Raw genomic sequence first — 13,492 nt, 5'->3', positions numbered from 1 at the left:
ATTCTCTCCCACGACATTTAGTTGTGACTCTCTTGCCCTACACTTTCCCTCGAACGGTTGGGCCGACTGGATAATTCACACCACCACTAACATGATCCACTACCTCCTCTTTTAGGTGTCTCTTCTTGCCAGCAATTAGCCAAATGCGCTGAGCACTGCTACTCATCTCCTGAATTGGCTTCACTCAGTGCCTCGAAGTAGACTACAACGACACCTTTAGTCCCCGTTGGGGGCCTTCATCTTCTGAAGGTCCTAAAAACGCGACTAACATGTTTTCCAAGTGTAATATACTGTCACAAGAACCTTTGGCCTTGAGATGAAGGTGTGCATGGTATGAAAGGCGCAATCTGGGAGTAGGACGAACCAGTCCCGAAGCTACGGATGGAGAAGCTTCGGCTTAGCAGTGGAAAATGAAACCGACCTAAAGAGGAAAAGGTTGTCTAGTCCTCGATAGTTTACCCTTAGTCAATAATAAATGTCAAGGGCATGGATGTAATTTTACACAGGCTGCGTCATCACTCGATTCTGCTCGTCCAGACATGGACTGAGGGTTGAACTGCTCTCTGTACGGCCTCAAGCAGGCACTGAGGGATTGGTACACTCGATTCGCCTCCTACTTTGCCTCCCTCGATTTCGCGAGGCCAATTTAGACTCGTCCATGTTCATTCGTCAGCACGACGATGACACCATCTACCTCCTAGTCCACGTCGACAACATCGTGCTCACGGTGTCCAGTAGTGCCCTGCTTCAACATACGATCGTCGTCCTTCAGAGCGAGTTCGCGATGAAGGACCTATACCCTCTCCACCACTTCCTTAGGATCACTGTGAAGCGACGGTCGTAGGACCTCTTCCTTCACCAGCACCAGTACACTCTCGACATTTTGGAGCGGGGTGACTATAGATGGCCATTTGGCACTAACACGATGGGCCAGCCCAGGCACGACACGAAAAGCACGGCCCAGGCACGACCCGACCCGGCTAGTATAGTGTCAGTGCCTGGCACGACACGGTTATAGTGTCGTGTCTGGGCCACCATCTCGACCTGTAGTGCTGGCACGGGCACGACATGGTTACATTTTTTATTTTGAAAATAATAGTTTCCATATATTAAGTATAAGAATTCAACATATAATACAATAAAACTGTAGCTGCACTAGCTAGATGGATGTGTTTAAGTCTTTTATTCATTAGGTCGTGAGTTTGAGCTCCCACAACTACACATTTTTTTGCTAAATTATACAATATACTCAGATGGGCCATAGTGCTACCGGGTCGGCCCGGCACGACTAGCAGGCTGACGGGCCGTGCCTGGGTCGCGGTAACGGCACGTCGGCCCATCTGGCACGGCACGCTTCGCTAGTCGGGCTTGACGGGCCAGGCCGACGTTGGGCCGTGCCGAGTCGAGCCGTGCCGGCCCGTTTGGCCATCTATAGGGGTGACATCTCTGACTACAAGCCTTGCTCTAGTTGAAGCTCTTCGAGGACAAGGGCCCTAGGCCACCGACGCGACAGCCTACCGGTGCCTCACCGACATGATGGTACCTAACTTTCTCTCAACCTGACATCGCCTATGTCGTTCACCATGTGTGCTTTCACATGCACACCTCGTGGGAGCTCCACCTCACTGCTCTCAAGTGGATCTGTTGTTCAAGTGGATCTGTTGTGGTAACCAGTTTAACGAAGAAAGAGAGGGAAATCGTTTCTCCAAAACGAAATCGAGATCGAGTCGGCTCTCCAACTAACGTACACAGAAACCGGCAAAACTGGGTTGGAGACGGTGTATCGTTTCTATCCTCATCTTCCTTCCTCTCATTCGGATCCTGATGCTCCTCTCCACTACCTCGCTCCCAGCGTTGTTGGGCTTCTTGTGTGAAGTCATTAAATTTGTTCTCTATAAAGAGACCACTCTAAACTTTCTGCATTGAGTAAGTTTGGTTCTATAAGGGGTGTGTCTTGATGACGTGTTAACAGAGAAACTGCTTATTGAAACTACGGGTTGGGACTACTGCTCTTATTTGCTGTTGGAACTTGGAAGTTGGGAACTCGGTTGGTTGTTACTTCTTGTTGGAACATGGAAGTTGTTACTTCGGTCCGGCCCCATCCATGTTTTGCTTGCATCGCATTGATCCAGCACGAGCAGTAGTAGCAGGGGAGTTGGTTGCTGGGCTGGGCTGGGCTCGCAGGTGACGACGGCGACGGAAAGGGAGGGTGGGCCGAAAGTCCATGCGCGCACGCTCTGATGTCTGCAGGTCAACGCCCCTCACTCACGCCCCCGATGGGATACGGATAGATACGGGTTGGGGTGTGAATCGGATTCCTACGGGTGCGGGCCATAGATTCGCAGGCGCTTCGTCCCACTCCGTTCCTGCTGGGTCCGGTGTCGTTTCGGCCGGCTGCTTCTGCTTGCTCTCATGATTATGAAACACGATGCTTGCCGAGCCGACAACGGGGTCGTTGCGACCAAGATTCGGAGAGAGAGAGAGGCCAGATCTTCTGGTCTCGGGCCTGCTGCACCACAGCCACAGGGTTTCGCCTCTCTGCTATGCTAGCTGCGGACGGATCGATCGATAGCGAAAGCGTCCGTCTTTTCTCGTGAAGCTTGTTAGCAACGAGCTCGGGTGTCACTGCTGACGTACGACTCAGGTGTCCTATAGACTGACTCCTCTCCTCTCCTTCCTAGGTACGGTGATTGTTACCGCCGGCCCTAGGTTGACAGCCACACGAAGCTGACGAACACGAGCCACAGCTGAAGGCCGCAGCGCTGCTCCTACCACCTGTGTCTGTGTGATGTGTCGTGTCGCGCGAGCCACAGCCTCCTGTTCCTTGTTTCCACAGGACCAGCTCAGCGTTTCCCTCTGACCCGGGGAAGCAAGCGGCCGGTACGACGGGACGTCGTTTCCGCCGGACGATTCTTGCGTACGTACAAGAATACACGCCAGTACACTATATAGCAGCGGCGTCTTGCTGCCAGCATATCCGCCAAAACGAACCACGAGTGACCTTGGATTTTTATAGGATTTCGATCGGACGCGGTAGCCCACACCCGGCCGGGCGACGAGTGACCTAGATGCTGCTGCCGGCTATTTAACCAATAAAGTTGTGTTCATCAAATTTCATCTCTTAAAAGAATATTTTCAATCATTTACAACACCCTAAAAAAATTCATCATCTAAATCTTCACCTTCTTCTTGAGCAGCGTCTACCATCTCATCCTCTATATGTTACCATATACATCCAACTATATTAACCAATCACATACACAGAACAACACTTCCGTTTTCAGCCAATCATACAGTATCCAAGCAAATAACTAAAGAATAAAATAAAACACTGTAATTTTATCTCATTTATTTTTTTTCCTTTGCCCCTCGCCCATTCCTTCCTCAGCCAGGTTGGTTGGAACTCGAACGCAGAGGCAGCCTCCAAGCGGACGAAGCCGCTGCGGTCCTTCGCCACACGGGCGAAGCCAGACAACAAAGTTATTGGAGTCAGCTTCACTAATCATTATTTAAATACACTAAGGCAACAGTACATTTGTATAGGATTTACCAAAATTTATAGGGGTCAGCTGACCCCAACGGTTACACGTAGCTCCACCCCTGCTTCGCCACCATCTCCGACGCGTCCCTTTCTCGCTTCTGCCTCCTCAGACGCATCCCTCTCCCGCCCAACACGAGAGGTGCGACATGCTGGTTCGCTCGATGACACCCTACCTCGAGAGGAACGTAGTGAAGACGACGTTGACAAAGAAGAAGAAGGCGATGACAATCATCCACTTGAGAAAGGATGCCTTCTTGAACATCAAGAAGCACGCAATCCTGCATCTTGTTCGCACCTTTTGCGCCCCGCCGATGGAGGAGAGGAGCGCCAGACCCCTCCCTCCCATTTAGCGTCCACACGAGTACATTTGTATCTCAACGAATCATTTAGCAAATGTGGCTGCATAGTCCGATCGCACACCCGAAGATAGAGAGAAACATGCTATTTATCCAGGATCTGAACCTGTGATTCTAGTCACTATAACTGATGAATCTTACATGTATATTTTTGGTATTAAGGGAGGTCACTATAAGAAGACGAAGTTTGGTGTCGGTTTCAATGCTGATGGTGTTGATAGCGATGATAGTGGTCTTCTCCTCACTTACACGTAGAGATAGATCATCGAGTCTCACTTATCCTTGAGGGAGATAATTATATTGATGATTTCTTAATCCAAAACAGTAAGTACTTCTTAAACCCATGTCCGCTACGTGTTCTGTGAACATGCTAGGTGAAAGTTTTTGTAGTGTGTTTAGTTGCTTGCATATGACCTGGCCAGTCTCACAGGATGTACTCTTCACGTGTTTGGTTGTCTGGTCAGCCTCTATAGCCTGACTATGCAAATGCAAAGATTCCCTCTATGCCTGGCTCCTAAAATACTTGGGAAATAAGTGTTTCTCCATAGCCATGCCTGCTGATGCAACCATTAGTCTACTTGTTGGAGCTCTAAATGTTTCAACCGGATGCCAAAATCCGAAAGGGTTCGGGTTCACGAGACAAACCTTGTTTTTGATACATGTGTTATGTATCTTGGATTTTATGAGATCCTAGCCGCTAGAACGGACAAATCTTATATGTAAATCTTCGTGGTTGTAGGAGTTCTCTACGAAAACACAGTTTTGTGGTTGGTGTTGATAGCAACGGTGATGACCTTTCCCTTATTTATATGTAGAGGTAGTTTGAGTCTCGTTATGTTTGTGTGGATGAGAAGATACGACGAATGTTGATTCACGTGGCTCATGTTTCTATTTATTTTATATGGTGTAAAGATACAACTATCATATGTAAATTTTTTAAGAACGTGATAGCCTATAATATGGATGAATCTATTCCGCTGTTGTACTCGTTTAGTCGAGATTTTTGATTTTTGATAGCGAATCTGGTTGAGAGAAAGTTGAACCAAACAAACACTGGAGCTACCGGTTACCGCCTACAGGAGCTACAGAGCTGATGAATTCAGCTCTCGGAGGATGGGACCAGAATACCAGATGCCGCGCCGGAAAAGTCACGGAGTGAGAACGCTTCAGCCCGTCCGTACGAACGAACTCACTCCAACTCCAAAGGTTGCGACGCACACGCATGGAACGCAGACTGCAGTTGCAGCCACACATGCGTGCGACCGGCGACCAACTCAAACGCTCCAGCCCTCCACTAGTTCGCAGCCTTTCCAGCGTCGGACAGCGGGAGAAAAAAAAAATAAAAAATCCACCCGCCCGCGCTGACCTGTGTGCGTGGTTGTTAGGTTATGGATCATCCTCCGATTGGTTGGCTGTGTGCACCGAACCGGAGCGCCCCAGTGGAAGTGGCGTGGCCGGTTCGCCCACCTGCCGCTGCCACCGCGGAAGCGGACGCCTGTTCCGTGCGGTCTCGACGCTGCATCGGCTTGGGTCAGTCACGCGGCATGGCAACCGCGTCGTCGTCGCGAGCGAGCTAGGATCCACGGCTCGGCTGCCGAATTCCAGACGGCCCGGCCGTTCGTATCGGCAAGCCGCCGATGTCCAAGGTAGGGATGAAAACGGGACGGGAAATTCTCGTACCGTCCCGTTTCGAATACTGTTTTTTCCCGATCGTTTTTGAATTGTTCAGGAACCGATAAAAACGGTACGAAAATGATTTAGTTAGTTTTTCGTCGTTTCCGAGTCGTGCTAATACTGTTTTTCTACCGTTTTATATAATATGAGATATGTTTAGCATATAATTTATTTAAGTTATAGAATTTTGTTGTGTTCAAGTGAATAAATACGCGAAAAGTAAATGTTATAATTACTCTACTAATATGAATGATGAAAAAGAGTTATTTATATATTTCTAAATTTTAAAAATTAGGCAATACATCACTTTATTATGTTTTTTGATAAAACTACAAAATAGTTATCTTTCCGACTATAGTTTATGGTTTTCGATCGTTTTTGAATAACCGACACTTTCGATCCCGTATTTCGACCGTTGGTTTTCGTTTTCGTTTTCGTTCCGACCAAAAAAATATGAAAACAAAAAACAATTTAGCTGTTTTTTCGATCGTTTTCCACCGTTTTCATCCCTAGTCCCGAGGCCCGGGGGCGCTGCGCTGAGGATTGGATCTTTTGGACTTTCTCTTCAAGTCTGCGCTCGCGTCCGTCTCTTGTGCCGCTGGCGGCTGGCCCGCTGTGCCAGGTATGACTTTCTGGAAGGCACGTGCTCGTCATTTTCGTATCGCCCACCATATTGTCTCCTCTCTCTCGTGGTCCGTGACCGTGGCACCAGTTCAGTATCACCCGTGTATACAGAACAGAAGCAAAGGTCCAGGCAGCAACGAGGCATGGTGCGGCTCACCTCAGCCTCACAAGCGGCCACACGGACGCGGACGCAGAAGGTTGCATCAGGTTTCCGCACCGAGGCGCGGGCGGGCCCCGCCACCACGACGACGCAGGAAGCGGACCGGGGCGAGGGGAAGGGCTCCCGCGGCCGCGGCCCCGCAGCCGCAGCTGCCTCGCGGGCTCGCACACCCACGCGAGTCAACGCCTAGAGGTGGAAAACCAGCTTTTTATTTATTCAGGCATTTCAACCCCACCCACCCACTCTCCTCCCCCCTTCTCCTCCTCTCCCACAAGTCAACTCTGCTCACGCCCTCACCTCCATTTCCATTATAACCAAACCACCCAACCCTCCCCGCGTCCACAACCCTCCGCTCCGCTCCGCTCCCGTCCCGCCATGGGCAACTCCCTCGCCTGCTTCTGCTGCGCGGGCGGCGCCGCGGGGCACGTGGCGCCCGCCGCGCTCCCCTCGGACCCCGCCTACGACGAGGGCCTCGGCCACTCCTTCTGCTACGTCCGGCCGGATAAGGTGCCCGTGCCCTTCTCCGCGGACGACGACCTGGTCGCCGACGCCAAGGCGGCCGAGGACGCCACCACGTTCCGGGCCATCTCGGGGGCCGCGCTCAGCGCCAACGTCTCCACGCCGCTCTCCACGTCCCTCCTCCTGCTGCTGCCGGACGAGTCGGCGGCCTCCTCCTCCGGCTTCGAGAGCTCCGAGTCGTTCGCCGCCGTGCCGCTGCAGCCGGTCCCGAGGTTCCCGTCGGGGCCCATCTGCGCGCCCGCCGGGGCCGGGGCCGGGTTCCTCTCCGGGCCCATAGAGAGGGGGTTCCTCTCGGGCCCCCTCGACGCCGCGCTCATGTCGTCCGGCCCGCTCCCTGGCGCCGCCACGTCCGGCCGCATGGGAGGCGCCGTGCCCTCGCTCCGCCGGAGCCTGTCGCACGGCGGCCGCCGCCTGCGGGATCTCACCCGCGCGATCCTCGCGCGGACGGAGAAGCTTCAGGGTTCGATGGATCTCGGCCTCGGCCTCGGCCTCGGCTCGCCCGATGGCGCCGGGCTGCAGCTGCAGTGGGCGCAGGGGAAGGCCGGCGAGGACCGCGTCCACGTCGTGGTGTCGGAGGAGCGGGGCTGGGTGTTCGTCGGCATCTACGACGGCTTCAACGGCCCCGACGCCACGGACTTCCTCGTCTCCCATCTCTACGCCGCCGTGCACCGCGAGCTCCGCGGCCTGCTCTGGGACCAGCGCGACGCGCACCCCGACCAGCCGACCACGACCAGCACCACGGCCTCAGATCACCAGGACCGCCGCCGCCGCCGCGCCCGCCGCTCGAGACCGCCGCGCGGCGCCGACGATGACCAGCGGCGGTGGAAGTGCGAGTGGGAGCGCGACTGCTCCAGCGCCCTGAAGCCGCCGACCCAGCGCCCTCCTCGGGGCAGCAGCCAGAACGACCACCTCGCCGTGCTTAAGGCGCTTGCGCGCGCGCTTCGCAAGACCGAGGAGGCCTACCTGGACGTGGCCGATAAGATGGTCGGCGAGTTCCCGGAGCTTGCGCTTATGGGCTCTTGCGTTCTAGCCATGCTTATGAAAGGGGAGGACATGTACCTCATGAATGTAGGTGACAGCCGGGCTGTCCTGGGAACAATGGACAGTGTAGACGTCGAGCAGGTCACCAGTGATGGATTGGTTGGGGATGGCACGCCGCTCTTGTCAGCTGTGCAGCTTACATCAGAACACAGCACGTCGGTGCGGCAGGTAACTGGATCGATTCACAGTTGGATTGAAGATTGTCCTTTTTGATGATCTGATCTGATCTCACAGTAACTCATACGTTTACAGGAAGTCTGCAGAATACGGAACGAGCACCCTGATGACCCGTCCGCGATCTCCAAGGACCGTGTGAAGGGCTCGCTCAAGGTGACGAGAGCGTTTGGAGCTGGTTTCCTGAAACAGGTCAGTTCCTATCTGATGAATTGCATCAGTTCTGCTTATGCACATGATGAACTTGCTTTAGATGACCATGATCATGCCATGCCACTGGCTTAATTCTGTTGTGTCCTAAGAAAGAAGATCCGAAATTGGAAGGTTAAATTCCTAGGGCCAGACAAAGAGTCCAATCTCATTCATCATATCAACAGGTGCAAAACATGACACCCTTGCTGCTTGTGGTTCGTTGGTCAACAAGTAGTTACTCAGATCTTGATCAATCGAGGTCAAAAAAAGGAAAGCAGGAACCGGTCCAAAGTTTGAGAGAGAAAAAAAATACTACATCGTTGTCAGTTCTAATTTCTCTGGAGTGGAAATCATGTCCACTTCTTACACGGAAACGGACTGCCTTGACCTTGACTTAAAAGCTCATGGCCACATTTTCAACGAACAACGAATAGATTACTCGGGTCTCACAGCCACCATGTGTATGGCCCTGTTTGGCACAGCTGGTGCTTGTTGAAAAAGCAGCTTATTTGAGAAGCTGGTGAAAAGCAACTTCTACTTGTTGGCTACTTTTAGTGTATTCTGAGAAGCAGCCGAACTGATAAGCTGCCTGTTTGGCAGAACCTCTGCTTAAATTTGTGAAGAAGCTGAAAATAAGCTGTGCCAAACATAGTATAGCCTGCTCGTCTGAACAAATGAAGGCGAAGCTTCTCTCGCTTCGGGCCAAGTGCAGAGAATGTGCTTGACTGCTTGTGCATCTAGCGACGCTTAACTAGTAGCACCATCATCTGCTGCATATATTTTATTTTTTTTTATTTCCTTCCTGCGCTCACAACCTTCGCCACGCCTTTACATTAAAACAGCCGAAATGGAACGAGGCGCTGCTGGAGATGTTCAGAATAGACTACGTCGGGTCATCCCCGTACGTCACGTGCAGCCCTTCGCTCTGTCACCGCAGGCTCAGCACGAGGGACAGGTTCCTGATACTGTCCTCGGACGGGCTGTACCAGTACTTCACCAGCGAGGAGGCGGTTGCCCAGGTCGAGATGTTCATCGCGACAACCCCCGACGGCGACCCTGCCCAGCACCTGGTGGAGGAGGTTCTTTTCAAAGCCGCGAACAAAGCAGGTATACACACATACTGAAGCCATACCGTTCGTGTGTTGTGCAGTAGTAGGAAGTTTTTTAGGTTCTGGAAGGTCAGGGTGAGTTGGCTCGGGGGTTCAGTCGGTGATCTTGTTTTCTCACATATGACTTGTTGTGGTTGCAGGGATGGACTTCCACGAACTGATCGAGATCCCACACGGCGACCGGCGGCGGTACCACGACGACGTATCTGTCATTGTAATATCCTTGGAGGGCAGGATCTGGAGGTCTTGCGTGTAAATAGGTCGGCCATACTAGATTAGAGAAAGAAACGTATATATCTGTAGAGATAGAGAGAGGTTCTTGCAGGCCTATTCCATTACTCCCAGCTGCTCCTGTACAAAATCTCAACGAAGCACCACTGGGTGGGCTTGGGATCTCGGCGCATCCAAGTTGAATCACGATGAGAAGATGCGTCCCCTGGAGCGCAGTGCCGTATAAGATGTTCATGTAAAAGAAGATCTGTTCAACTACTGATAACTAAAATAGCGACCAATTGGTCAAGTTTTTTTTTGACCTTTTTTTGGGGGCATCCTCTGTGTTCATACCACAGGTAAAACTGTACATGTGCGCAGTGCGCGGCAGACTGATTCAAAGTCGGACTTGTATGGTTCTGAAGTACTCCGTACTAAACTTTATGCAAATACGCGAATAATGGTTATTTGGTCAGAAACCATCTGCGGTACTGACCTGTTTAAGTAAGGCTTTCCAGAGCCCGTTGGACGCTTCAGGCCAGTGCCAGGTTGCCGGCCTTATCTGCTGTGAGAAACCATATGGGTTATCCTGTGGCCATGAATGAATGAATGAACCTAAGTTGGCCTCTGATGCAGCATGCCCTAGCAGGACTTACTAAGCATTCCCTCATGGGGTTTCGAACTTTCTTCAGTTCAGACAACAAAAGGTGTATTTAGGGATTAAATTATGGTATGACAAGGTTTTGCATTTGATCCATTGACTTTCACCGTGAGCATATAGTTCCATGTTTGGATTCCTTCTCTTTTACAGAAGGGGAATTGGGCTTGTCACAATTTTGTTTCCAGACACAGACCACGCTGCGAGCAGTGGGCGAAAATAATTATACGGGCCGCGTGGACAACAGATACAGCCCAATCACTACGCGCCCTCTCCAACCCATGGGCCCAAAACTTGTCTACCCTGGTCCTGCACTGCCATAATTTTTTTTCCCTATATAACCAGCGTCCACCTTTCCAAAACTTGCAACAGTTTTTTTTTACAAGGTGATTATGGAATTTGCTGGATGCCTGGATCGGCACCAAACCAAAAGCGCATCGCTGAGCTTCTGATGGTTTGTAAGGACGAGAAGCGTGGTCTTAAGCTGGTAAAAGGAGGAGGAAGAAGAAGCGGGTGAAGAGATGCTCAATTATCTTCGCAGGAGGAAGATGTACGCTTCTATCTACTACTTCCCATTCGTCGTCGTATGCTTGGAGAAATCATCATGGAAATCCTGAAAGAGGTCCTGCTTTTCGTTGGCAGATGAGATAAAAGTTTTTCTATTAATAAATCACATCGATGTAACCTAACCCCCTCCCTGCTGTACTAAAAAGGCGTTTTAGCCACAAAGAGTAATGCAATTCAGGTGGGGATCCTATCTCCTCCTGTGACATTCAAAATAAATCACGTGTTGTGACCCAGTTATCTAAAAGCTGCGTGATCCACGTTGAACGCTGGCCACCTTTGTCAAGATCCTTTAAATTGTACAAGGTTAATTAAGGGCCGTCTTTAAATTGTGCGACGTGTGTGCGCACTGTTTATCCACTTCACCTTTAGAAAGAGTACACGTTTGCGTGGACGAAACTACGCCTTGAACGTAGTTAGTTCTTTATCCTTACTTATTAGAGGCGTAAATGCCTGATGCAAAAATAATGTAGCGTGCATGCATGGCCTTATTAGCTGGAGCTCGTCAGAACTGCTATATTTGCCACAGACGTACTATTTGCGGGCCGTCTCTTTCAAAGCATCACATACGTAATCATGGAAGCAAGTCGACGCCATCGTGTACAAAGAACCGTTATTAGTCTGCATATATGGGGATAACAAATAATTGAAGTATAAAAAGGTTGCTTTGCTTTGCTGACCCAGCTACGTACCACCACACGCGCCCTTCACTGTCGCCATACGTTTCACCACAAATGGATGCTTAGGTCATGCGTCGTCGTGCACGTACGTGTTGGTTCCTGCTGGCATCACACGATTTGCATGTACAATCCCGGTCGTTATCTTCTCGATCCGGCGATCCATCAATCATTCATAAGAACCACTGTAGTAGTGTGTAGTGCTACATCTTGATGGGGGCGGCTATGGCAGCTGTCTCTCTCTCTCTCTGATAGAGAGGGAGAGATCGAGAGAGAGGCTAGCTCTTGCATGTATCCCTGTCTCCTTGAGGATAAGGATCAGTGGGAAGCCGGTGGAGCTGCTTTAGAGCCAACGTAACGTACAGCTGAACTGCTCCAGTGCAGATCTACTGATCTTCTTGATCGAAAGCCGTACGTAGTGCAGTAGTGGCTCGATTCAGCAAGCGATTTTCCTGATGCGTGCGTTATTGTTCTTTCCTGCTGTGTTGATGACTAGGGGAATCTTGTAATAATCGGCTTGGCTGTATACGGTGATCGGTCCTCTTGTTCTTTAGCCAACACGCTAGCTGTGTACGGTACGTACGTACGTGAGATTAGGGATGGCAGTGGGTAAGGTACCCAGTGGGCACACGAAGCCATACCCATATCCACTAGGAAAAAATTGACCCATACTCATACCCACTACCCATCATGGGTACAAAATTACGCCATACCCATACCCACCATGGGTAGCGGGTACCCATCGGGTACCCATACCCATTAACATTACGATAGACATGATCATTTGAATCGCAAAAATAAGTACCAGCATAACAAATATATCGAACCCAACATAATTTTATCACAGGTTCAATAATATACAACATTAAATGACAATATCATGCCTTCAAATCACACAAAACATAACATTGATTCTACAAAACTGTGGACAAAACATAGCATTCATTTTATATGAGACATATAAATCCGGACCCACGTGTCATATATTAGCGGGTTCCTCATTGGGTAGCGGGTATGGGGCAACAGAGAACATACCCACGTCCACCATACCCGATGGGCATAACAAATGACCCAATAAAATACCCATGGGTATCAAAATCCGCCATACTCGTGCCCTAATAGGGTTTTTACCCATCGAGTTTCGGGTTTCGGGTACCCATTGCCATCCCTACGTGAGATTATTATTCCGGTCTTCCCTACTTTCCCACCAAACGACACACCCATGTTTTTATTATAAAATATTTAACTTAAAAATATGCGTAATTGTCGTTTTTCTTATAGTTTACCTAAAACCATCAAAGCGCCTCAATATGCATTGTTGGGGACTTGTTCTCAAATGCTCTGCCTTAAGAACAAGGCAACATAAAATGTTAAATGTTAACGTCCTTCGTCCACGAAGCATTATTCCCTTGAGGATAATGAACCTTGGACGAAGGTTAATGAGAATATGATTACGAAGGTTAAGTCTTCGTAATTGAATTTTAATAGATTGTATAAGATAACATAAAATAAAGGGTATCAAAGGTAAATGAATCATAAATGAATTATATTATAATATATTGAATCATTGAATACAGTTATACCTCTGCCATGGCAAAGATTGGTTCCCGAATGATGCGATTGCAATTACAAGAATCCGTGAACAGTAAAGGAATACTGTTCACTATTTATAGACACAGGACACAGCCTGTGAAGAATTACAATTATGCCCCTCATAAAAGTTTACAACATTGACTCAGACCCTTATGGACTAAAAGGTCATTCTATCTTTAAGTCGGTTTGTAATACCGAAGCTTCATGAAGAGGAACCTTCGGCCATCCCATACAAACAGCTTCAGCCGAAAACCGCTTCTTCCTACAAGACCTTCGGCGACGAAGCATAGTCCCAACAGCAGCCCCTTTCGCGGTGCTAGATCGTTTTTCGTAACGAGCTTGATCCGTGAAAAAAGTCTCTTAAGCTTCGGGGAGCCAAAGGTCCAAAAACACCTTCCCT

General features: G+C 49.9%; 1 protein-coding gene across 1 annotated transcript; it reads left to right on the top strand.

Annotated features, from left to right (window-relative positions):
- The first annotated feature begins 6,594 nt into the window (after window positions 1-6,594).
- Window positions 6,595-10,095, top strand: LOC103644256 (protein phosphatase 2C 35). Its single transcript, XM_008667462.4, has 4 exons — window positions 6,595-8,083; window positions 8,168-8,281; window positions 9,124-9,388; window positions 9,531-10,095. Exons 1-4 carry the CDS (start codon window positions 6,731-6,733, stop codon window positions 9,644-9,646), a joined length of 1,848 nt encoding a protein of 615 aa, XP_008665684.1. The 5' UTR covers window positions 6,595-6,730; the 3' UTR covers window positions 9,647-10,095.
- The last annotated feature ends 3,397 nt before the right edge of the window (window positions 10,096-13,492 follow it).

The sequence above is a fragment of the Zea mays genome, chromosome 1, assembly GCF_902167145.1.
Source record: "Zea mays cultivar B73 chromosome 1, Zm-B73-REFERENCE-NAM-5.0, whole genome shotgun sequence".
Lineage (NCBI taxonomy): Eukaryota > Viridiplantae > Streptophyta > Magnoliopsida > Poales > Poaceae > Zea > Zea mays.
This window is presented reverse-complemented; position numbering and strand designations above follow the sequence as displayed.

What these genes read in the sequence shown, in the direction of transcription:
- LOC103644256 (XM_008667462.4), top strand. Translation starts at nt 6,731, where the DNA reads ATGGGCAACTCCCTCGCCTGCTTCTGCTGCGCGGGCGGCGCCGCGGGG. An exon ending in ACAGCACGTCGGTGCGGCAG is followed by an intron (nt 8,084 to 8,167) that starts GTAACTGGATCG and finishes ATACGTTTACAG; the next exon opens with GAAGTCTGCAGAATACGGAA. An exon ending in CAAAGCCGCGAACAAAGCAG is followed by an intron (nt 9,389 to 9,530) that starts GTATACACACAT and finishes TTGTGGTTGCAG; the next exon opens with GGATGGACTTCCACGAACTG.